General features: G+C 38.2%; 1 protein-coding gene across 16 annotated transcripts in view; it reads left to right on the top strand.

Moving 5' to 3' along the window:
- DMD (dystrophin) overlaps positions 1-26,325 on the top strand; it is a 2,092,562-nt gene that overhangs the window by 1,460,640 nt on the left and 605,597 nt on the right. For all 16 annotated transcript variants that reach the window (XM_053201917.1, XM_053201921.1, XM_053201923.1 and 13 more), the window contains one exon: positions 6,495-6,727. In XM_053201917.1, coding sequence (XP_053057892.1) covers positions 6,495-6,727 — 233 coding nt within the window. The remainder of the gene's footprint in view (positions 1-6,494; positions 6,728-26,325) is intronic.

The raw sequence follows: 26,325 nt of genomic DNA, 5'->3' as shown, positions 1-26,325 counted from the left end.
TGGCTCGAACTCACGGACCGCGAGATCATGACCTGAGCCGAAGTCGGTCGCCCAACCGACTGAGCCACCCAGGCGCCCCCCTAATTTCCTCTTTAGAATGATAAGAAAGAATATAGACAAAAGTAAATGTTTATGGATTTGTAACATTTGTTTCTAATTTTCCACGTGTACCTACAGGTAACAAATATTTAGAGGGGAAAAGTAAGTTTTTTTTCTCACCCACTGCATAATAGCTATTCTTTTTGAGTCCATATGTGATCTGTAACTTTGTTAAAATGTACTCTGTAACTCTTACATATTTCATTAAGCCACCTGCCAGACTTTCAAATATTCAAAAAGAAAAGTATTCCCCAATGTTGTTTACATGGAGCCCATTATTTTATCTCTTGGTGATACGGACATAGCTAAACAATCATTCCTATAACTGACAGTATTAAACACTAATGCATTTTGACCACATGTACGGAATGGTACTTTTAGATATTTTTTGCTGGCGTGCACCCAATAGTTTGTCATTTAGTCGGCTGACTGACTTTTCACATATAAAAGTAAAGAAAACAAAAACATTACCCACATTCATACAACAAAGCAAGGAAGAGAATATGTGCTTCTTGCTTTCTTATCAACCAGAGAGAGACCTGTGAATTACAGAAAAACCACGTGTGAATACTTCAAAGGAAGTATGCCAAACACATTGTGTATGTGTTTTTTAAAAGATTTAGTAGCTCCTTTAAAGCTCTAAGTAAAGCTGTTAGTCTGACTAATCATGTACCCTTGAAACCAATTAAATTTTTAGACCAGAGAAATGTTCTTCAAACACTTCTGAAAAAAAATGAGAGTTCCCTCCTGAAGCCAACACCTTTTAATTAACAAAATACTCAGAGAAAAGCTGTGGTTTGTAATACACCTACTGTTATTCATGCTACTATCCCAGTGTGCCAAACTCAATTCCTTTCCGTTCTTTTGAGCTTGACTTTCTGTCTGCTTAACTATGGAAAGAAAACACAGTTTTTAGTAGAGATTTTTAATTTTCTAATGAATGCATGAGAAAAACATTATGCTGTAGTCATCAGTAGTCAGACTGTACGAGCTCTGTGTGTTGTGTGTACATCTATCTATACAGATATGTATACACACGTATATGATGTGTGTATCTATTCAGCTTAATTATACACATTGTAATTAATACATGTGGTTCTAGCATTGACTGGCAGAGTGGGAAAGACAACAGAATCTGTTGCTGGAAAGACAGTTAATAGTGTGACATCATTGTAATTATTTTTCTGTTGTGACACTATCCTGGAAAAGATACTTCCCCCAATCAATGCACTTGAGAAGAATAACCTTGGTCTGCATTGTGGTTCGGGAGGCTGGGATCCCAAGCAGCCATTCCCAGGCCAACTCCTTGTGACCCTGGACGGTGACTCAAGCCAAGGGGTGGACATCCAGGCAAGCATATCAGACTGTGGGGCATTAAATGGGGCACGTGCTGGCTAGAGGGGAAGCCATTTGCCATGCTTCTTAGGAAGAACCTGGAAACTTATCCCACAAGTTTGGGTCTAAGATTCTGTATAGTCATTTATGTGTCCTAACTCCTTACCTGATCAGGATTATGAGTTGAGAGAACTCGCAACAAATTCTCTTTCTGTCTTTTAAATTCTGGAGTTACTGGAAAACTCTGGGAAGACTTAATATCCCTGCCTGACCCTTAGAGTCAAGATTCTGTTGCTCAGTCTGGGAAAAACCACTTGGAACCACCCCGTTGCAGATCTGACCAGCCCATACTTCACCTAACGAAGTGATTTGCTTATGTTTCAAGTAGCATGACAGGGGAAAAGAAGAAACTTCATTTTTTTTTCTTTTTAGATAAAAGTAACGACACCTAAAAATGTAGTATGAATCAATATGATATGCATCATAAAATAAGATGTTCTCAGGACCTTAAAATTTCTCCTTTGAAACATCTTGCTTAATAAAATATGTGTGTGTGTGTGCGCGTGGATCTAGAAGCAAGTCTTTTTTAGGAAAAGGGAAATATTTCAAATAGTGTTCTAGATAGAATTGGCCCTAATAAAATGTGAACTAGATGGAAATTAGCCTTAGTTTAGAATCCAGCTCTCAGTTACTATCAATTACTACCCTCTAGCAAGTAAGCAAGCAAACAAACAAAAACCTAATAAAGATAAAAGATTTTGTTCTTCTTACTGATGATGAGATTTAAGTAGTGAAATGTTGAAGACTTGAAAATGTTTAAGACCCCAAAGAATAGTGTAATTCTGTGCCTCATGGGGACGTTTTGGCTATTGGCTTATCCTGGCTCTCCATAAATCACAGAAATCGAGAGTTGTGATTGGAAAAGGAAATGGAATATTCATCTCGGGAAGGGAGAGGAGAGTTTTCACAGAAAGGCACAAAAGTGTGGAATGGCCAGTGCTCATTGGAGAATACTGAATAGAGACTGGGGTGGAGGAAGGGAAGAATGGAGGAAGAAGAGGCTGGTGTGTGAATTCTAGTTCAAAGAGCCCAGAGTCCAGAATGGCATGCTAATTTAGAAAATCAGGAGCCAGTAAACATTGTTTGAGCAGCAAAATGAAAAGGAGAAGAAAACACATACCCACAGTGCACCTCCTGTCAGAAGAATGCTGGGAGATGACTTACATATATCAATTCATAAAATACTTAGAACAATTTCATGAGATTGGTGCTCTCTTTCCCATTATGTAGGTGAATACTCTGAGGCTCACAAAAGTTCAGTTTATCAAGCATGATATAATCCCTTGCCTCAAAATGCCTGTAATCACATCCAAGTTTGTATATCTAGGAAATGTTAATGCCAGCTGTCTGTGAGAGAAGTACTATTATAATTGCCATTTTACAGAGCAGTAAATTGACATTCAGAAAGCTTAAGTAACCTGCCTAGGGTTAGCAGCTAAGAAATGGCAGAGTGAGGATTTAAATCCAACAGTCTGGCCCTAGATAGTTTGTTTTACACTTTGCTTCTTGATCCTGTGTTCTTTCCTGCCTTTTATCCGCCCCCACCTTGATAGAAAAATGGGGAACAAAAAAATTGATTGGTTCTATTTTCTCTCTTTAATATTTGACCTCCCATTGTCTACCCCAAGCAGTGGCTCTAATTTTCTTGTTCTGCGAATAGTTAAGAGTGAGAGCCTAGGGACATTCTGTGTTCTAGTCTTCGAGAAACCATCCTTCAAGGTTGTTGTTGTCTTTTAGAGCTCCCCACAGGTAGAAGGCCCCTAAGTTTACTGAAAAGCTTAATGTGCATGGATTTGTGTCTTTAGATTCATTCATTTATTCAGAGGACATCATTTGAGCACCTACTGTATTCCAGGACCTGTCAAAGTACAGGAGCTAGAGGCATGAACATGGGGGACCCAATTTCCCCTCCCTTTCCCGCTCTGATAGAGTTTTCAGATGTTGAGTGCTGGGGGAGAGCAGAGCAGCAAGGAAGGGCCCAACTGGTCCATAAATGAGATCATCTGCCCATGGCTGGCACACACATGGCTATGTTGCTGACCTTTCAACCTTCCTCTAAATCTGCTTCAGCTGACTTTGTACTTGGTGTTACTTCTTTTTTTACCCCTCATTAGAGAACTTTGTGATATTATCATCCCAATGTCATTTGTCTGTACTTTTTCATCATCTTGAATCGTTCTCTGTTGTTCAAGTCTCTGGCTCCAGCCTTTCTTTTCAGTAGACTTTTTTTTTTTTCAAAACAGTTGAGAAATCTGATAATTGTCTGTATTCTCATCTTTCACTGTATGGAGATTTCAGAGGACATGACCATTTCCACTTCCTTGAGCACTTCTTTGTTGGCCAAAAGTAAATCTAGAAAGAAACAAATGTCCTTCCTGCTCTTGTGAGGGTTAGATTTTCAATAAGTCGAGTTAAAAACAACAAAAACAAAAAAACATTGTCTGACACTTCCCAGAACCTTGAAACCATCCCAAAGTACTGTATGTTACCTCAGTATCTGTTGTGTATCTATTTTCAGGACAAATTGTCCATATTTTCTAGCCAGCTAGGCATTCAGCAGTTAGCTCCCACAGTAATGTTTTAATTTAGCTTTTTTTTTTTCATCCTCACCCATGCAGCCTCTTCAGAGATTCGCCTCATCTCTTGGAATCCCGTTTAAGATTTTTAGATCTTCTTGGACCCCATGCTTCCTACTAGAGTGTTGGATCACAAGATGCTATTTCTGCTGCAGATTATATGTCACTCTTTCTAGAAAGAGCCTGAGAGTAGCAAGATAGATTCAAGAAACAATTTCTTTTTCTCCTCAGTATAATTGTTTTTTCAATCATTATGTCTTGACATTAATTTTGATTCTATCTGACACCCTACATTTTTTTTCTTTCTTTCTGCCTGGTTCAAGATTATTTCTTCCATCTGTAGGAAATTCTTGTTGTCCCTGAAAAGCTGGAGACACAGGAGACGTCCCTCCAGTCTCCCTCATCATCTTCTCTAACAAGAAGACAGCTTTCGAAGTACATGAAAATTGATTTATGGCTACCTTAGAATGGAATGCCCACATGGCCCACTTGTCCCTTCTTGTCCATGATTCTTAGGTCTCATGTTGAAGTGTTGTCATTTGCAGCTTTCTCTCAAAGTGTCCCTTTAAACTATGTCATCCGCTATTTCTCTGCTGCCGGTCTCCTGGATGTAGTGGGCTTCAGAGGCTACCGACTTTAAACTCGATGAGGCCTTCTGTACCCCTCATCAGTTAGCTTCCATCTCCCTGCTGTGTGGCTGTTTGTGGGTGTTTAATATCAGTTCACACCAGCAAGCTCAGCCCCCTTTAGTAAATACAGAGCCACATAAAACCTTTGAGGTTTTCCCAAATATTTCACATATTTCTACCCCATATCTCCAACTTCTCACTGTATTTGTTCATCTCTATGTCTCTTTTTTATCAAGCGTTGATGAAAATAGTAATACCTAACATTATTACCTGCCAGTGTCAGAAACTGTGCTGATATTGCTGTTATTTTCTGGCACTGTTTTATATACTTTTCATATATTTAGCCAGTGAGTCCGCCTTTGGATGTTAACCATTATCATGTGCCATCTTATACAGTAGTGCTCCACACTACTCCACTCCAAGTAGAAAAATTACTGAAAAGACACTTTTACACTGCTGAAAGTTCTATACCAATATCAAGTATTATAAATTCAGTACAGAAGAATCTACATTTTATGGCTACTTAATACTGCTTCATTTACATTGCAGCTAATGGTTTCTGTTTTTGTTCTGCCTGATGAAACTCTAGTGTGAGGTGATACTTCACTGTGGGTTTGATTTCCATTTCCCTGATAATGAGTGATGTTGAGCAGCTTTTCCTGTGCTTGTTGGCCAATCATAGGTCTTCTTTTGAGAAATGTCTATTCAAGTCCTTGGCAGATTTTTAATCGGGCTACCTATTTTTTTGTGAATTCCCTTTTAATCACTCAACTCAGAGCCTTCATTCTTAAAATATAGATTGTTTGGAAACTTCCATCTAATTTAGTAGATTTTGATTTTGGAGAAGTATTTTAACTTTCCCAAATTTTGGTTTCACCTTGTGTAAATTGGTGGTAATGATGATCTCCCTGCCCAGACCACAGTGTTGTGGTAAAGAATCACAGAGAAGAAAATTCTATTAGGTCTGGTTTACCAAAAATAATGTAGCTTGGGTTTTCTCCACTGCCAGTCATGTTATGACCAGTCTGAAAGAACAGGGAAAAAAAATACGACAAGCTGTTCCCAAATTAATTGGCTTTGATTTCGCTAGATTTTCACCACCTCAAAAGTAATTTACTTCCCGTTCAAGGAAATAAGATCTTATCCAAACTTTACTTTTGCTTTTGTTTTTCTTTGAATGAGAAAAAAATAAGTAAAAGTTATTCACTTGGTAAGATGTGAATACTTTTTTTTTTTAATTTTTTTTTAACGTTTATTTATTTTTGAGACAGAGAGAGACAGAGCATGAACGGGGGAGGGTCACAGAGAGAGGGAGACACAGAATCCGAAACAGGCTCCAGGCTCTGAGCTGTCAGCCCAGAACCCGACGCGGGTCTTGAACTCACGGACCGCGAGATCATGACCTGAGCTGAAGTCGGACGCTTAACCGACCGAGCCACCCAGGCGCCCCGTGAATACTTTTTTTGAACTAATTCCACAGTCTATAGAATTGTTATTTGAGGACTCTTGAAATTAAATTAACTGTCCAGCCATGAGAATAAGCAAAATCATTTTGAACGATTGTTCAATGTACGTTAATGAAAAGTTTGAGTTTCTGAATTATCCTATCATGTAATCCTGTGAAAAGTATTCACATTGCTGGGAAAAAATATGTTATGTCATAAATAATACTTCGGCTCAAATTGTTGTGCTTTAATTAAGCTTGTTCTATTGTTATTGACATTGGCTTCTTTGCTTGTGTTTCTAATTTTTCTTTTCTTTCCTTTTTTTTTCCTTTTTGAAAAAAAAAAATTAGCTCCTAGTCAGACTGTTACTCTGGTGACACAACCCGTGGTTACCAAGGAAACTGCCATCTCCAAACTAGAAATGCCATCTTCCTTGCTGTTGGAGGTGCCTGCTCTGGCAGATTTCAACCGAGCTTGGACAGAACTTACCGACTGGCTGTCTCTGCTGGATCGAGTTATAAAATCACAGAGAGTGATGGTGGGTGATCTTGAAGACATCAACGAAATGATCATCAAGCAGAAGGTATGGGGAAAAAACGAAAGCCTGGTTGAATTTGTGATTTCAAGGGAAAAATTTCCACCTGTCAGTTCACTCTCCCAGACCCTTCTCCCACCAGGTTTCAGGCAGCTTTTCTCTGTCAGCCACACACTGTCTCTACTCTGTTCAGCCTGAGGATGATCCAGAAAAAAAGTTAATGCCATTTTCTAAAACAGCCATAAATTAGAACGGAATGATACAAGGAAAAAACCATAAACTTGACAAGTATAATTGGCTTAATGAAATTCACTTAACAACTAGTATTTCAAAAAATCTATTTAATAAGTAGTTCAACTGAGCTCTTTACCTTGAAACTGTTTGTTTGGGAAGCTTTCAGCCATAATATATTACAGAATCAAATATAATAAACTGGGAATTGGTTGTTCACTCTTTTGAGTTGTCTGGGCCAATTTTCCTCCTTTAATGTTAAGTATAAATGAAAGTTATAATTTTTTTAGAAAAGAAGAGTACCAAACATAATATATTTTTCAATACTTTAGATGTTAATACTGGAATTTATACAATGCCATCGTCAAATACATATGTTCTTAATACAAAGATTGCATTTCTCAGCCTCTTGGAATCCATTCTGCAAAATCATGACATCAGTTAGAAACATAGGAATCCATTGATATAAATCTGGTTGACTTAGCTAGAACAAATACACTATGTATCTTTTATATTTTTGAATGAAGAAGAAAAATCATTTTGAAGTGTTTATTTGCTGTAGTTATTTCACTGGTAAGTGATTTCCAAATCTTTTCTACAGAAGTAATAAATTTCTTTGAAGATATTTAGTTAGTACACAGCTACTTTTTGAGAAAAGGAGTAAGGCAGACATTTTCTTTTAAAGTGAACTTTAGCAATTCAGTAGGAATAAAAAAACTGGCTAGTAAACAATTTGCATCCAAAGTACCTTGATTTTAGACTCAGGACACCTGAATTAAGTGTTATTTCTTTGTTACTTGCAAATAACATGATTGTGGTCAAATAATTCTCTGGGTCTTAGGACACAGAGCCAGGAAATAAGATCTCATCCAAACTTTACTTTTGCTTTTGTTTTTCTTTGAATGAGAAAAAATTAGTAAAAGTTATTCACTTGGTAAGATGTGAATACTTTTTTTTTAACTAATTCCACAGTCTCTTTACTTTTCTGGGCACAGGACACACTGATTCACATTCGTATTCAGCACATAGTAACTAGTATATAAATATGTATAATTTGTTTTACTACTCCTTTAAATTTTTTTTAACGTTTATTTATTATTGAGAGACAGAGAGAGACAGAGCACGAGAGGGGGAGGGGCAGACAGAAAGGGAGACACAGAATCTGAAGCAGGCTCCAGGCTCTGAGCTGTCAGCACAGAGCCTGACACGGGGCTCGAACTCACCAACTGTGAGATCATGACCTGAGCCGAAGTCGGACGCTTCACCGACTGAGCCACCCAGGTGCCCCGATGTTTTACTACTCCTTTATAACAAGTATCAGTAGATACATTCTTCAGCATGAGCCTTTGAGATGTTATGCTCCTAGTAAGTAGCAGAGCAAAAATTCAAATCCAAGTCTGTTTGGTTCCTAAGCCTAAACATTCTAACTACATACACTGCTTGCCAGTACCCATGTAAGTGTGGCTACGGGTTAGTGGCATATATGTTTTTATATACATAGTCTATGCCAGACACAGTGCTATGCATTTCCAATTTCAGGGTGCTGATAGATACAGAAATAAGAGAGATGTTCTTTCACAGTATCATGTTGAGTTCTACCAATACTTCAAGAGGTATTACTAACCAGAGGAAACAACGTGTTACAATGTTTAAGGCAAGGCCCTTGGAGTTAGATTGTCTGGTTTCAAAGCTTGACCCTTCTACTATGGTTTTGTGACCTTTGGTGTGTTATCCAACCTCCCTGAACCTGAGTTTATCTGTACAACGTGGATAATGATACTATGTCTGCATTATAAGTTGTCATGAGGATTGAATTAGGTAGTGCATGGAAAATGCTTCCTATCCTGCCTTCCTTACTAAAAGTCCTCAACTGATGTTAGTAATTAATATTAGCTTATAAATCTGCCTGCTCACAGAATTTGTATTATGCAGACTGTCTGTCAAATAATAATACTACATGAAAATAAGAGCTCATTTCCACATCTACAGGCCATCCTGCCATTGATGTTATGGCCACCTGTAAAAGCCACTAGGTGTTAGATTGGAAGAGGAAGTCCCCACTCCCTTGTGAAGAGTTTGTGATCCTCGCCTTTAGGATCTCTTTAGAATCGACCTGCTCAGTAGTCTTCACAAAAATAAGTTTGTCTTTTTCAGAAATGACCACTAATTTGATGCCTCTTCAAAATGATAATCTTTAAATATAGATCCAAAATTAATTCAGAGGAAAAGCTCAAATGCCGTGCCTAGGGTCACAGAAAGCCAGGAATTTTTAAATACACACACACACACACACACACACACACACACACACACGATAGAGATATCATGTATATCATGTTTATATAGATAGATATAAATGTTATATATATTATTCTCTTCCCTTGCTCAATAGTAGAGTGCTTTTCCTGCTTCTTCCCCTTGTATTAAAAAAATAATGCAAAATAATTGATAAAAAATAATTTCTATAATAAAAAATAATTTATAGCTTTAAATCACTAACTGGCCAGTAAAATGACCCTAAGTAAACATTAAACAAGTGTGAGTGTGTGTATGTGCATGTGTGTGTACATGAACAAGAAAATGATAGGTTTGGGGAGGTATTTATTATAATATCAAGGAACATTTTTCTCTTTGTAAAACTGTAAATAAAACAATCCTTAATTTAATACTTGAGGTGTGAGAAATGAGGTAATATTCCAAAAGGACTTTATAAACTACAAAACACTATCAGTGCTAATTTGTTCATATATACATGTAACACATTTTTATTGAGCCACTACTAAGTGCCTGGGAAATACAGAGTTGGGATAGGAATGCACAGATTAAAGTAGGTGAAGGAAAGAGAGCAAAAATAGCACTATGATAGAAATAAATTTCTGGATAATACCTAGCACGTATTTAACACTAGTCATATGCTAGTCACTTTTAAGTACTTCACATGTATTACCTAATGCTCACAACAACACTGTGAGATTGATAATAAAGCATATTGAGGTTAAATAACCTGCCCAAAGCCAAGTAGTAAAGAGATAGCAGTAGAATTTGAACTCAAGCAGTCTGGTTCCAGTGCCCCCACCCTTAACCACCATAGTTTTCTGCCCCCTTGGGCATGGCTGGGAGATGCTCTAGGGACTTACTTCAGGAAGAGGACATCTGACTAAGCCAGGGAAGAGAAAAGAGCTTCTCTTGTCAGGAAAAGCTTCTTGAAGAACATAACATTCAAGGCAAGTATTAAAGAACAAGCTGGCATTAATCAGGTAAATAAAAAGGGAAAGGTAATCCTGGCAGAAGAAACGAGCCACACTTTTCACTGAGGCGGAAAACAGAGTAGTGTGTTATATAAATTACGATTCCAAATGGCTGAAATTAAGGGGGTGGGGAAGAAATTGATGTGGTTGCATAGACAGGGATGGGTCTAAAAAATAGGGATCTTTCCTTGCTAGAACAAGGGGGTTTGATTATAGCCTGCAGGCAGTGGCAACGCTGAAAGGAGTTTAAATAAAGAAGTAAAATCATCAAGTGTAGTTTAGTTGAATATCAATAGGGTTCTCTGGATGTAAGCAACAGAAAACATCCTGTGATTGAATCAAGCAGAAAGTCAATGTGCTGGAACTGGCATGGAGTCAGTGGAAAAAGGCTTAGGAAAGACAAGATACTGAGCGTGCCTGGGCATCTGGTCTGTAGGAACTGCTCGAGTGTCTTTGTGACTCTTTTTTTCTGCATACTGCGTAACTCTTCAGAATGCAAAATCCTGGAGAAAGGGATCCAGTTGACCTTGACTGGGTCACAAACCCAACTCTTAGCTAGAGGAGAGCAGGGAACTTTGCTTTAAAACCAACTCCTTCCAAAACCCCTCACAGTGAGGGAGAAGTTGTTCCCCTTCAAAGAAGTTGGGGTCTTTTGCAAACAGGAAAGGAAAAAGATACGGAGCAGCCAATGAGCAATAAATGTCCCCTGAATATGTAGAACAGGATGAAGGATGCAGCAAATAAAGGGGACTTGGAGGTGATGATCATAATCGAAGCAATATGTTTATCTGTTTGAACTTTCCTCTGTGGAGACCTGAAATAAAGACTCTTCATGCCTCAGAACCTTAAATTTAAGTTTGACCCTTGCACCAACAGTAGCTGGCTCTCAATAAGTGTTGATTGCTTGATGAATAATGTGAATGAAATGTGATATAATAGCTTCATTTTTGACTGAGATTGGAATTTGGGATTTTAATTGCAGCAAATTAGGTGAGAGGTTGTAACAACATTTTATGAACCTAGGAGAACTTAGTTTTGAACTTAGGAAGTTCAGGTGAAACCTTAGACATACAGTGATTGAAATATTGTTCCCAGAAAGGTAATAAGGACCAGAAATTTGGGCAAGTTAGCTTTTCATAGTTCTAGACCTTGAATTCAAAATTATATACTTGAGATGAAGCTTGTGTTCTCCTTTACCATTAAGTTAATTTCTCAGTTTAGAAAAAATGTGCTGTCACTGTTTTGAAACAACAGTAATTTTTACTAAGTGAATTATATTAAGCAAAAAATGGAAGTTAAAATAACAACTATAAATTTTTAAAAAGATTATAAAATGTAGCCATTTAAAAAATTAAGCAACTTGGGGCACCTGGGTGGCTCAGTCTGTTGAGTGTCCGACTCTTAGTTTTGGCTCAGGTCATGATCTCACGGTTCCTGGGATCAAGCCCCTCATTGGGCTCTGTGCTGACAGTGCAGAGCCTGCTTGGGATTCTTTCTCTCCTTCTCTCTCTGCCTCTCCCCCACTTGCACGCTCTCTCTCTGTCTCTTAAAGTAAATAAACATTTGTAAAAATTTTAGCAACTTGACTGCTTAACTTTAGAGTCAAAAATATACCATTAGATTGTAAAAGGATACAGATGTGAAATATACAAATTAAACCTTTAAAAGTAAAGCATACATGAAGCTCCAAGTTGATTTCCTCACATTCTGAATTAATAGCAGAGGGTGATTTGTAATTTATAGTGTCAAAGAAATGTGAGTTTTTAAAATGCTCTTTTCCTAATTGATCACATGTTTACATACAATTGAAACAACATTGTTTTGACAATTATTCATTGTTTCCTTTTACTGACAATCTATCGAATGAGGGGGAAATATGTCTAGAGGTTTTTTTACTGAAAATGATAATTAAATGTAACAATTTGGGAAAGAAAGGAGGGGAAGACAAAGGAAGACGGGAAGGGAGGATAGAGGGAGGGAAGGATGGAATATTAGGGGAAAAGAGAGGGAAGGAGGAAAGGAGAACTAAAAGAAAGGTTGGAGGGTGGGAGGGAGAAGGAGGATGGGGAGATAAGAGAGGAGGCTGGCAAATTGAGGAGAGCTTTGTGGCAGTGGGGAACTGTGTTGCTATCAACACATAGGATGTAGGCAGCTATATGATACCAGTATTTTTTATACTTCTGGTATCTGATTGCCTGTGCGAAATAAATTATAGTCTTTTTTCAAGTCACTCTGGCCAGGTGTTCAGGATAATTCGCCACTAAATCTAAACCACAGACCCTTGTATTGAATAAAGAATTGAATCAGCAAAGGAGTTTTATCCTCTCCAGGATGGGGTTGAGACAAATTGGCCAATCTGGACAAGATGATAATAGCATGGTTCAAGATTCATTTTTAACTACACATTACACCTCTACCTGGGAGATTTCATCATCCAAAAGTTGAATAAGCAGTTTTAGTAGGCACAGTGATATTTAAATGGGAAATAATTACTTGGATGTGTTTAATTTTTTTATTAAGATCAAAGTCTTTAATAAAAGTTCCATGATTATTTTTTTGAACTCTGGCTATATCTACACAAAGAGCAATTGAATGACTCCAGAATCATTCTGATTATAACTTTTGTTGAAAAAATTCAGCCACAATCTTAAGACAAAAGAACTCGTCTAGCAGGGACCTGGGGTTGTTGAAACAGTGTTGGGGGGAAAAGGCTTTGATTGTTTAAACTAAAAAGAAAACAAAACAGAATGTTTCTTTATATTATTCTGTTGTCATGAGCATAGTAGAAAAGTGAGTATTATAAATAGTTTCCCTTATTCAACAAATGAGGAAAGTTACAGACAATATAGTTAATTGATCTAAGGTTATTTAGTGAATATCATTGTCCTAATGTAAATCCGGATCTCTTGGGCATAATATTTCTTCCTTCTTTGTCTTTTTCTATAACCTCCACCACCACCTTTCTTAAGCATCTCTTCATTTCTCCACCAAATTAAAAAAAAAAAACAACTATGCACAGTTTATTTCCATGGGTATCCAACAGATATCACAAGTTAGATGACGGTCATCTCAGGGCAAGGAGATTGATTATTCGGGCTTTTTTCTTTTGACAAACAACCATCCAGCCCTCATCTCATCCTTGCATTTTTGTACAACCTTGTATAAGAAACACCATACCAGAGGGGGCCATCTTTCCATATATAGAAAGTGTGTGTTGCCTTCTACAAAGAATAATGTTGTAATATATTTGGCTGACGATATTTGCAAATTTTGTACTGTAATTATCTTCTGACAAATGTACATGTCTCCTCTAGAAAGCTCATAACTATGTGAATCACTGCTCCACATGCATACAATTTTCTTTCCTTACCTAATGAGAGCCAAATTCACTATTATCTTCACTGAAGGATGTAAAGATAAATCAGTGTCAACAATATGATTTAGATTATACTCTCTGGTCATGATAAAATAAACACTCCTTAAAGACAAAGATCATAGAGTTGCCGACACACCCAAAAAATTCCATTCTCGAAGTGTCATAATGACCTTTTTATGGAATGTGATATCATACACTTTTTGGCTTAAAGATAAACATAAGTTTTACCAAACTACATATTTTAAAGTCTGTGAATAGAAATGCATATCTTAATACTTTTCAATTCAGTTCACTGTAAAATTTTCTGTCAAAACCTTATCAACTAAAAGTGAACCATGATATTTACATGAATTCTGATAAAAGCCAGTATACTGTGTTTTCAATAAAATACCAGTGGGATTCTGATAAGGAAGTTTATGTTTGTCATTGTTTTTAAATATTGAATTCTATCTCAAAGTTTCCTTGCTTGAGTCTAAATAGGGGTTCCTTTATATGAAATGGCCTTTATTATTTTTATAAAAATACCTAAAATATTTGATCTTCTCTGTTTTATAAGAAAGCAATATAAGTAATTCAATGTATTTTAATCTTTTTTGAAAGCTATATAATGTTATTATACTCTGAATATTATTACCTGCTCTGGGGGCTTTTCATTTCACCATAATTTTGGGTTCCTGAAGCCTATAATTGTAGTTACAGTGTGTAATAATATAAGTTCCTCTTACTGTTGCCCTTAATGGTAGTGTAATGGTAGGTAGCATTAATGTTAGGTGCATGGTTCTTTCTTCATTTATTCCTCAGTTCAACAAATTGTCTTTGAAAAGCCATGTTGCAAAGCATGCTAAAGACAGGGGACTAGTAGGGAAAGATGTTGGAAAGAGATAGTGGGATAAGAGCTTGGACTTCAATTTGATTTTCTGTGTGTGTTAGCAAATAATTGAGAATATGATAATACAATGCTCACACATAATTAGTAGTTAAGTGCTTTTGTACATTTAAGCACACTTTTCTGTATATGATTACTTACATTAAAATGATAAATATATGTATATAATTAACCCCATATGAGGTAGCCATTTTTAGTAGTTTGTAATGAAAATAAATGTTACTAATATTTTTTTTTCCTCCCTCCAATGGCCACTTTGAGACCTGAGTTACAATGTCATACAGATTCATTAGAACTATAGTGTCTACCTTTAAAAGGCTTTTGGTATAAGTTTTCATTCATCTGTTATTTATTGAACACTTACTGGTGAAAGGCATCAGTGTTATGTGCTCTTGGAGATTAAAAATAAAAAGAATAGGCAAAGAGAGGAAGGTGGCGGCAGAATAGGAGGGCCCTAGGCCCACCTCGTCCCTTGAATACTACTAGATAAGTATTGAATCATCCTAAATACCCCAGAAATCAACCTGAAGACTGAAAGAACAAACTCCGCAGCTAAAAGGACAGAAGAGGCCAGGTTGAAGAAGGCAGGAAGTGAAGAGATGTGGGTTACGGGATAAACAGATTGCAATCTCTGCGGAGAGGAGGGAGCTGTGGTCATAGAGAAGGAAAAGAGAGAAAGAAGCACACAGAAAAACACACAAGGAAAACATTTCCCCATAGAGACAATGGTTTGGAAAGCAAGAGGAGCTGAATTCTGTGAGTGCTTTCAACCAGTGGGACTTAAAGCCTAGAGTTTTAAAGGTCACAAGGCTTGCCTGGGATAGAGCCTGGAGAACACTGTACTGCTCCTGGATAGAAGTCAGGCAAACAACCTGGATGCATATAGTATGGAAACGGTGATCCAAAAAGTACCTAGAGCACACAATAGGGAGATCATTTACTCTTCTTGAAGCATGTCCCTAAGAGGCAGCATTAATGGAGACACCTCTCCTGGAACAAAGTAGCTGCGCGGTGCCATTTTCTTACTCAGTCCCTCAGCATAAACACACAGCCACCTGCTGAAAGCAGTGCAACAACAACACTGGCTGCCAAACTTGCTTACGCTAAGTCTCAATGCCTGTTCTCTGGTGGAACTGCCCTACTCAGCCACACTAGCCTCAGTCCCAGTGTGGTGGGCCCTTCCCACAGAAAACCAGCACAAACCCCCTCCCGCACTCTGTCTCCAGATCAGAGAAATTGGCATAATCTCCGTTCTGGTGGAGGTGGTGACAGGTCTCATTTCACAAGCAGACCAGAGCACACACAGTTAAAACTCACCACATTCAAACAAGAGACCAAGTACTACCCACAGGAGGCAATTAGAGCTTCTGCACACAGCTGGCCCCTCTGCAGACCAGAAACAACACAATAACAGAATGCGTGTAGCATACACCAGACACAATGCCTGAAGTGCCAGGCCCTGGGTCCTACAGGACCCCTTCTTCATAAGGCTCTTACTTTCAGGAGCAGGAAACATAACTGGCTTTTCTAACACAGATAAGGCAGAGACTTAGACAAAATACCAAGACACAGGAATTTATCCCCAAAAAAAAAAAAAAAAAAAGATAAGGCCTCAGCCAGAGATCTAAGTGAAACAGATAAAAGTAACATGCCTGATGGAGAATTTAAAGCATCGATCATAAGGATACTCACTGGGCTTAAGAAAAGAATGGAAGATATCAGTGAGACTCTTACCACAGAGATTAAAGAGTTAAAAAAGAATCAGAGGTGAAGAATGAAATAAATGACATTAGAAACATATTTGATGCAATGAACAGTAGGCTGTAAGAATCATAGGAATGAATAAATGACATAGAAGAATAAGTAATGGAAAACAATGAAGCTGAACAAAAGAGAGAAAGAAGAATTATGCAACATTAGAATAGACTTAGGGAATTCAGCGACTCCATCAAACAAAATAACATTCATATAATAGGAGTCCCAGGAGAAGAGAGAGAAAAAGGGACAGAGCATTTATTTGAAGAAATAATAGCAGAAACTTTCCCTAATCTGGGAAAGGAAACAGACGTCCAGATCCAGGAGACACAGAGCACACCCATCATAATCAACAAAAGCAGACCAACACCAAGGCGTGTTATAATTAAATTTGCAAAATATTGTGATTAAAGAAAAGCTTAAAAGCAGTCCAGAAGGCGTAACTTAGATGGTAAAAGGGGATTTTTCAACAGAAGCTTGGCAAGTCAGAAGGGAGTGACATGATATATTCAAAGTGCTGAATGGAAAAAATCTGCAGCCAAGAATACTCTACTCAGCAAGACTGTCATTCAGAATGGAAGTACAGATAAAGAGGTTCCCAAACAAACAAAAATTAAAGGAGTTTGTAACCACTCAACCAGCCCTGCAATTAAAGGGGATTCTTTGAGTGGACAGGAGAGACCAAAAGTGACAATACAAATGTTGGAAACACAAAAGTACTAAAACTGAATATTTCTGTGAAAAAAATCAGTCAAGGAACTCATTCAAAAAAAGGATATAAAGTATAATAACATATACCTAAAACATGGGGAGGAGAGAATAAAACCATGGACTCAAACTTAAATGACCATCAACTGAATATAGAATGCTATTTGCATAAGAAAATATATACAAACCTAATGGTAACCATATATGAAAAAGCAGTAATAAGCATGCAAAGATTAAAGAAAAAGAAATCCATAAAGAAAATCAGTCATACATGAAACAGAGAAAGACAAGAAAGGATCAGAGAAAATTTCCAGAAACAACCACAAAACGTAATAAAATGGTAATAAATATATATCTATCAATAATTAATGTGAATGTAAATGGACCAAACATTCCAATCAAAATACATAGAATGTCAGAATTGAGGGGGAAAAAAAAAAAAGACCCGACGTGGAACCAAAAGAGCTCTTGGTGTGTTTCTCCGTTTGTTGTACTTCTGTGCAGCCTTTACGTGCTGGACCTGCTTCGTCCCCACTCTTTTTTGCGCACAAATTCCTGGGTGAGTGCTGGAAGGGAAAACAGCAGGACGTGCTACCAGTGCAGCAGTCTGGGGAGACTCCTGGGACTCAAAGACGAATTGGGCTCTACACCGGGGAGGCAGGCCTCTCTCCTATGGAGTCCTTTATACACAGAAGTTCCAGTGTGGAGCTTGGTGTCTGGTGTACAAGGAAGGCTCTTTATAAGTATTTGTTAATTCAGTGGATAGGTGGAAGAGAATTACTGTGTCTACGAACTTGAGCAAGTGATTTAACTTATCAGTGTTTTGCTTTCTTTTTCTGTAAATGACGTTACATTTTTTTCCCCATGTGTTTCAGGCAGTAGTTTGTAAAATACGATGAAATTACTAGATAAGTGAAATGGAAGTGATAGACATAAATATGAGCCACATTTAAAAAAAAAGACCCATCTATATGCTGCATACAAAAGATGCCCTTTAGATCTTAAGACTCCTGCAGATTGGAATGGATGGAGAAACATTTATCATGCAAATAAATGGCTGTCAAAAGAAGGCTAGAGTAGGAATACTTTTATCAGACGAGACTTTTTTTTAAGTTTATTATTTTTAAGTTGATCTAACCTCCAAATACATGGAGGTTAGAAAACATGCTACTAAACAATGAATAGGTCAACCAGGAAATAAAGGAACAAATTAGAAAATAAAAGAATACAACTCAAAACGAAACACAACAATCCCAAACCTTTGGGATGTAGCAAAAGTGGTCCTAAGAGGGAGGTATATAGAAGAAGGCCTACCTCAAGAAGCAAGAAAAATCTCAAATAAAAAACCTATCCTTACACCTAAGGGAGCTAGAAGAAGAACAAAAAAACAGCCTAAATCCAGCAGGAGGAAAAAAATAATGACTAGAGCAGAGATAAATGATATAGAAACGAAAAAGAAAAAAGAATAGAACAGGTTAAGGAAACCCGGAGATGGTTCTTTGAAAAAATTCATAAAATTAATAAACTCCTAGCCAGACTTATCAAAAAGAAAAGAGAAAGGACCCAAATAAATAAAATCACAAATGAGGAAGGAGAAATAACAACACCACAGAAGTACCAACAATAATAAGAGAATATAATGAAAACCGATGTCAACAAATTGGACAACCTGTAAGAAATGGCTACATTTCTAGAAACATATAAACTACCAAAAGTAAAACAGAAAGAGGTAGAAAACTTGAACGGACAGTTAATACCTATTCTTCTCAAACTATTTCAGACAATAGAAGAAGAAGGAAAACCCAAATTCCTTCTATGAGGCCAACATTACCCTGATGCCAAAATCACATAAAAACACCACAGAAAAAGAGAGCGAGAAAGAGAAGTCCAGTCCAAGATCTCTGATGAATATAGATGCAAAAATCCTCAACAAAATACTAGCAAACCAAATCCAACCAAATACATTAAAAAAATCATTCACCACAATCAAGTGGGATTTATTCCTGGGTTGCAAGTGTGGTTCAATATTTGCAAATAAGTAAATGTAATACATCAATAAAAGAAAGGATAAGAAACGTATGATCCTTGCAAGAGATGCAGAAAAAGAATTTGACAAAGTACAACATCCATTCTTGATAAAAACTCTAAAGAAGGTGGGTTTAAAGGGAACGTACCTCAACATAGAGAAGGGCATCTATGAAAAACTCATGACTAGTATCACCTAAATGGAGGAAAACTGAGAGTTTTTCCTCTATGAAGCAAGACAGGGATGTCCACTCTCACTGCTTATATTCAACATAGTACTGGAAGTCCTAGCCATAGCAATCAAACAACAAAAAGAAATAAAGTCATCCAAACCATCAAGGAAGAGGTCAAACTTCTACTCTTTGCACATGATATGATACTCTATGTAGAAAACCCAAAAGACTCCACCAAAAAAAAACTGTTAGAACGTATAAGTGAATTCAGTAAAGTTGCAGAATACAAAATCAATGTGCAGAAATCTGTTGCGTTCCTATACACCAATAATGAAGAAGCAAAAAGGAGAAGTTAAGGAATTAATCCCATTTATAATTGTGCTAAACATAGTAAGATACCTAACCGAAGAAGTGAAAGACCTGTACTCTGTAAAGTGCAAAACACTGATGAAAGAAATTGAAGACGATACAAAGAAATAGAAAGACATTCCATGCTTATGGATCAGAAGAACAAATATTGTTAAAATGTCTATCCTATCCAAAGTGGCGTATACAGCTAATGCAATCCCTAATGCAGTACCGCCAGCATTTTTCACAGGGCTAGAACAAACAACCCTAAAATTTGTATGAAACCACCGAAGACCCTAAATGGCCAAAGCAATATTGAAAAAGAATAGCAAAGCTGGAGATATGGCAATTCCAGACTTCCAGTTATATTACAAAGCTATAGTAATCTAAATAGTACGGTAGTGGCACAAAAATAGACATATAGATCAATAGAACAGAAAAGAAAACCCAGAGTTGAACCCACAACTATATTGTCAATTACTCTTTGACAAAGCAAAAAAGAACATCCAATAGGAAAGGGACAGTGTCCTCCACAAATGGTGTTGGGAAAACTGGACAGCAATGTGCAAAAGAATGAAACCAGACCATTTTCTTACACCATACACAAAAATAAATTCAAAATGGATTAAAGGCCTAAATGTGAGACCCGAAATCATAAAAATCCAAGAAGAGAACACAAGCAGTAACTTCTTTGACCTCGGCCATAGCAACTTTTTTGATATGTCTCCTGAGGCAAGGGAAACAGAAGCAAAAATAAACTATCGGGACTTCATCAAAGTAAAAGTCTTCTGCACAGAGAAGAAAATAATCAACAAAACTAACAGGCAACCTACTGCATGGGAGAAAATATTTGCAAATGACGTATCTGATAAAGTGTTAGTATCCAAGATATATAAAGAGCTTGTCAAACTCAACACCAAAAAACCAGATAATCCAATTAAAAAATAGAAGACAAGAATGGACCTTTTTCCAAAGAAGACATCCAGATGGCCAACAGACACATGAAAAGATACTCGATATCACTCATCATCAGGGAAATGCAAATCAAAACTACTCACACCTGTCAGAATGGCTGACATCAACAACACAAGACAACAGGTGTTGGCGAGGATGCAGAGAAAGGGGAACCCTCTTGTACTGTTGGTGGGAATGCAAACTGGGGCAGCCGCTCTGGAAAACGGTGTGGAGGTTCCTCAAAAAGTTAAAGAGAGAACTTTCCTATGATCCAGCAATTGCATTACTAAGCATTTATCCAAGGAATCCAAAAATACTAAATCAAAGGCATACACGTGCCCTGATATTTATAGCAGCATTACCTATGATAGCCAGACTGTAGAAGCAGCCCAAGCGTCCATTGACTGATGAATGGATAGAGAAGATAAACACACACACTGGACTATTATTCAGAAGAATGGGATAATATTAAGAATGTAATCTTGCTATTTGCAATGACATGGGTGGAGCTAGAGAGTATTATGCTGAGCGAAATAAGTCAGAGAAAGACAAATACCATATGAGCTCACCCATGTGGGATTTAAGAAGCCAAACAAACAAGCAAAGGGAAAGAAAGAGAGGCAAACCAGGAAACAGACTCTTAACTATAGAGAGCAAACTGACGGTTACCAGAAGGTGGGAGATGGGGAGATGGGTTAAATAGGTGATGGGTATTAATGAGTGCATTTGTTGTGATGAGCACAGGATGGTCTATGAAAGTGTTGAATCACTGTGTTATACACCATAAATTAACGTGATGTTGTATGTTAACTAACTGGAATTTAAATAACTCAAAAAATAAAATAGTAAAATTACAAAAAATCAAATAAAAACTATATAGGCTTCAATTTTAGAATGGATCTTCTTCGAGGAAAGTGTAAAAGGGAAAAAGAGAAGTTATTGCCACAAGAAAAAAAATGCTATGGTGGTTTTAGTCATATATATTAGAATGAATGAATGAATGAATGAATCCCTTATTTCCTTCCTCTTAATATGTGCCTGCCTGTCTTACAGAGAAGAAATTAAGCTAGATTTCTCTTGCCACATGTCTTATTAATTTTTATCCTATAACCTTGGGGTGAAAATTTATTTTTACATAATATGTTCTCATTTTTTTATTTTCATGATCCAAGTTAATTGGTCAGTAAATTTCCAAGGTGATCATAGCTGTATTGTTTTTGAAATGGAAGCAATAGGATTTGACTATAGTCTTGAGATCTTTGATGAATTCACTAAAAATAATACCAGGGTTTCTAGAGGAATGTGAGTCCATTCTTTATTTGATTTATAAAAGTAACTGAATATAATTCTACTAACTCACAAATCCTTTCAGATTCCCTTATCTATATGTATTGCATTCTGAGTAAACAGGTAGCATCGTATTTAAGAATTAGGTGTTTCTTATAATTTAATCAGGGAAAGAATATCTTCTGTATGATTTATGCCAAGGATTGACATGCTTTGATTTATCTGACGACATATTCTCCTTTCAATTAGGGAAATAGAATACACTTTGTAATGTAGACTTTACCCTCCCCTCCAAACTGATTTAATCTATGTTCAGCTCTTGGATTGTTTGTAAAACTTCCAACTAGAAATAACAAAAAGTAAAGCCATGGGCAAAGTTTGGGGCAAAAGTATATAGAGAAATCTCTACTTAAGAAAGCGGAGAGGAGAGAATAATTTGCTCTTAACTCCTTCATGGTTTTTTTTCCCCCTAAAACTGAAAGAACGAGATCATTGTGAGAGGAAAAATGATCTGTAGCAACTCTGTTGAGGCTAAGCTTTTCTGTCGTGTCACATTGTATGAAAATCATAAAAAGCTGCCACAGTTAGAACCATAAATGCCCTTTGAGAAATTTGACATAAAAATCAAACCACCACTTTACTCCATTTCCCCAAGTTCGATTTTATTTTTTTTTTAAGTTATATAATAGGTGTTAGGCACTACAAGAAGACAGTTATTAGGGGCAGATAATAGCAGATGGAAAGGATTCAAACAGGCAAGAAGCTATATATAATGAGATTTTACAGTAAAATTGTTCTCTAAATCAAAATGAGGATGTATTTTATTTTTAGCATGAGGAGCTTTTTAGATGAGAACTGTGCAGCCATTTCAAGGTGTGAGTTCTAACCAAATCCAATTATGAAGTAGCCACAGTAATGACTTAGGATTCCTTCACACTCCTTAAAGTTGATTATGATGATTAGAAATGTAGAGCTGACTGGTTTATCGGAGCCTTGAACCTTTTGAAGTCTGTCCCTGCCTTCTCTGTGAAGTTTGTTTTGATAACTTCAATCCATATCGGTCTTTTTAATCATTGATTCTCTGCAAAATTATTTTGTCCATTAACTATATATTTTCTTGTAAAGCCGTTTCTCTTGTCTTAAACTTCTCTTTTAAAACATTTATTGTCAGGGCACCTGAGTGGCTCCGTCGGTTAAGCATCCACCTCTTGGTTTCGGCTCAGGTCATGATCTCACGGCTTCGTGGGTTCGAGCCCCGCATTGGCCTCTGTGCTGGCAGCACGGAGCCTGCTTGAGATTCTCTCTCTCTCTCTCTCTCTCTCTCTCTCTCTCTGCCCCTCCCCCACTCGTGCTGTCCCTGTCTCTCTCAAAATAAATAAATATAAAGAAACCAAAATAAATTAAAACATTTACTGTCATTTGACTTTTTACATTTTTCTATTTTAACCCTTGAAATGAATTTAAATTCTCTCAAAGGCCAGCATGGTATTCTTTTTGCTGTAGCAGCTAACGGCATACTAGGTGTTTGATAAACTATCGTTTGTTTATTTTATCTTCATGGATGATTAGTTTTACTTGGCATTTAAAATTTAACAATCTGTTATAAAGGCATATGCATATTTTACCTTTTAAATGCAGCATGATTTATGCTTGTTTTTGATCGGTGATGGATGAAAGGCTTCTGGGAATTAAATTTACCACATTGAACAAAAACAGTGATAATTTTAGACTAAGAATTTTAAAAATTAAAGGATTGTTTTTCCCAATTAAGACGGTTAGGATTGTGTTTGGCTCTAGGTGACAAAACGCTCGTTACAATAGCTTGTCCACATAGGAGGTTTTCTCACATAGCAGGACCTCCACGATTCCAGGGTAAGTCCAGCAGCCTCAAAATCATGTGTCCCAACTCCTACTGTCGTCTTTAACATGTAGGTTTTCTCCCTTCCTGTGGTCTCAAGATGGCTAAGCCGCCTCTAAGAGCTGCGGCTGTGTTTTAAAATGGAAAAAGGGGAAATGGGGGGGGGGGTAAATGCATGTGCCGGGTGTCAGCTTCTACTTATAAGGAAAACAAAAGCTTTTCTGTCCACTCCACCTAAAAGAGGTCTGCTTAGAAGGCCTTGACCTGAAATGTGTCACGTGACCACTGGTAGCTTCTAGACACCAAGAGATCCAGATTTTCCCTTCTTCAGACTTAAGGAGGTTTTAATTAGGTAAAAATGATGTGACTGCTTTCTTAGTTTTCAACTCACAGACATGGCACGGAGGTGCACATGGAAGAGAATAACCCTAGCATTAATGTTCAGTAGTAGGCATCACTTCCCTCACTTTACAGTCGTAGCACACAAAGGTCACTGAAAACAGTGTAAATTAAGTGGGGAATTGAATGCACTGTGCTTCTATTTCCTCTTCCTCTTCTATTCTCAAGGAGTAACTTCCCAATTAACCGTATGTGTTGTCGATAATTCTCTCAATCTGCACCGTCCAATACAGTAGCCACTGGCTACCTGTGGCTGTTGAAATTTAAATTAATTAGACTTTAAGTGCTTCCTCTTCCATGCTCCCAGGCATCCCAACAGGAGGGTCTGGGAGAGGTCACGCCACTTGGGGGTCCCAGCGGGTCCAGGTTCCCGCGAGTCCGGGGCCAAGCGAGTCCCGGGTCCGGGCGATCTGGGAGTGGGGACTGGCTACTCCAGCGGTGCCCAGGGCGTCCGGGCTGGAGGGGCGCAGGCAGCAGGAGTGAGCCTTCCTGCAGAAACATGAGGAAGCACCATGGACAGACTGTGCTTCTGGGGAACACGAACGTGGGCAAGATGTAGCTGCCGCAAATGTACAACGAGCAGCACCCCCTGGACATGGACAGCGCAGTGGGCGCTGCTTTCTACCTGAGGCAATGGTACTTCTACAGCATCTCCATCTGGGACGCCGCAAATTTTCATGGTCCTGCTGCCCTGGGCCGGCTGGCCTAGGAAGATTCCAGCATTCATTTCAAAGGTGGAGAGAAGGCGGCCTGCTTGGGATCTCCAGATCCACAGGGTGAGACAGTGGTGGGCACACTGGGTTTTCTTTCTGCCCCATTTACCCCAGCCTTGCAGCTGAAGAAGCCAGAAATTCAAAAGTGCCAAAGGGCACAGACAAGATGAAAAGCCTGTTCTTTTGCCTAAGGATCACGAAAGAGGTAGCCTAATAAGACAGACCTTTTAAACGATAACTGTTGTACTCCAGCCAAACGCCCAGAAAAAAGGGGGCACCGATATCCCCGCCATCAAGGTCTTGTAGGAGCTGGGGCTCTCACCTCTGCCAGGTGGTGAGGAGCCCCCCTTCCCGCACTCTGTGGTGCCACTGGAGGCTGCATGGGGAGTTTGGATCTCTGCCCCCACCTGCCGGGAAAGAGAAAGCCCCAGGCCCTGCTGGGATGAAAGAGCCAGTTCAAATGGAAGATTTAAATAAGTAAGATCCAGCATCCCAAAGTACAGGATGGAAATGTCTGTGTTTCAATTAGGAAAAAAAGAAACCTCATCATAGATCAACCAGGAAGAGCTCCAACTGGGTCAGAAAAAGACAATCACTGGTTGCCAACCTGGAGCTGACGGAGATGGCAGGGCTACCTGACAAGGTCTTTAAAGCAGCCATCTTGGGGCACCTGGGTGGCTCAGTCACTTAAGTGTCCGCCTTCAGCTCAGATAAGGATCTCGTGGTCCGTGAGTTCGAGCCCCACGTCGGGCTCTGTGCTGACAGCTCAGAGCCTGGAGCCTGCTTCGATTGGGTTTCTCCCTCTCTCTGCCCCTCCCTCGCTCATGTTCTGCCTCTCTCTGTTTCTCAAAAATGAATAAACATTAAAAAAAAATTTAAAGCAGCCATCCTAAGAATGCTTGGGTGACCAATCATGAAGACTTAAACAAATGAAAACAAAAATAGCCTCAGTAAAAATATTTAAAGAAGACCCAAATGGAAATTTCGGAACTGAATTTTAAAAAGCAATAACCAAAATAAAAGGCTGAGTGGAAGAACTCAACGGCCACGTGGAGAGGAGAGAGAAGAAGGAACAGGAACGTTGTACGTTGGAAGATAGAGCACTAAACACTAGCCAACCTAAAATACAGAGAGAAACTAGAGGGAGGTGAACAGATCCTCAGGGACCTGTAGCCCAGAAGATCCAACACTGTGCCATCACAGCTCTGGAAGGAGAGGAGTAAGGGCGGGGCTGACAAAGTCCTAGAGAAAGTAATGGCCGAGAACTTCCCAAATTTGGCCAGAGACATAAACCTGCAGATTCCAGAACCCGAGAGAACTCCAAACAGGATAAGCCAAAAGAGATCCTTGCCAAGACACAGGATAATTAAATTCTGAAAACTAAAGACAAGGAAAAAAAAAAATCTCAGAAGCAGCCAGAGAGGGGGAAAAAAATCAGAGTGATGGCGGATATCACGTCAGACACTATGGCGGTCAGAAAGAAGTGGCATCTTTTTTAAGTGCTGAAAGGAAAGGTGAAGAATATTGATAAATAATTTTTGTCCATCTTCAGTCCCAAAGACATGCTTCTGTTGCATATCCCATAGCGTTGACCCAGGACTTTTCACTTGTTCTGTTCTTTAATTTTTTTTTTTATGTTTTTATCTTTGAGAGAGAGGGAGAGAGACAGGGTGCAGGTGTGGGGA

This window comes from Acinonyx jubatus, chromosome X (assembly GCF_027475565.1).
Source record: "Acinonyx jubatus isolate Ajub_Pintada_27869175 chromosome X, VMU_Ajub_asm_v1.0, whole genome shotgun sequence".
NCBI classification, from domain to species: Eukaryota; Metazoa; Chordata; class Mammalia; order Carnivora; family Felidae; genus Acinonyx; species Acinonyx jubatus.
This window is presented reverse-complemented; position numbering and strand designations above follow the sequence as displayed.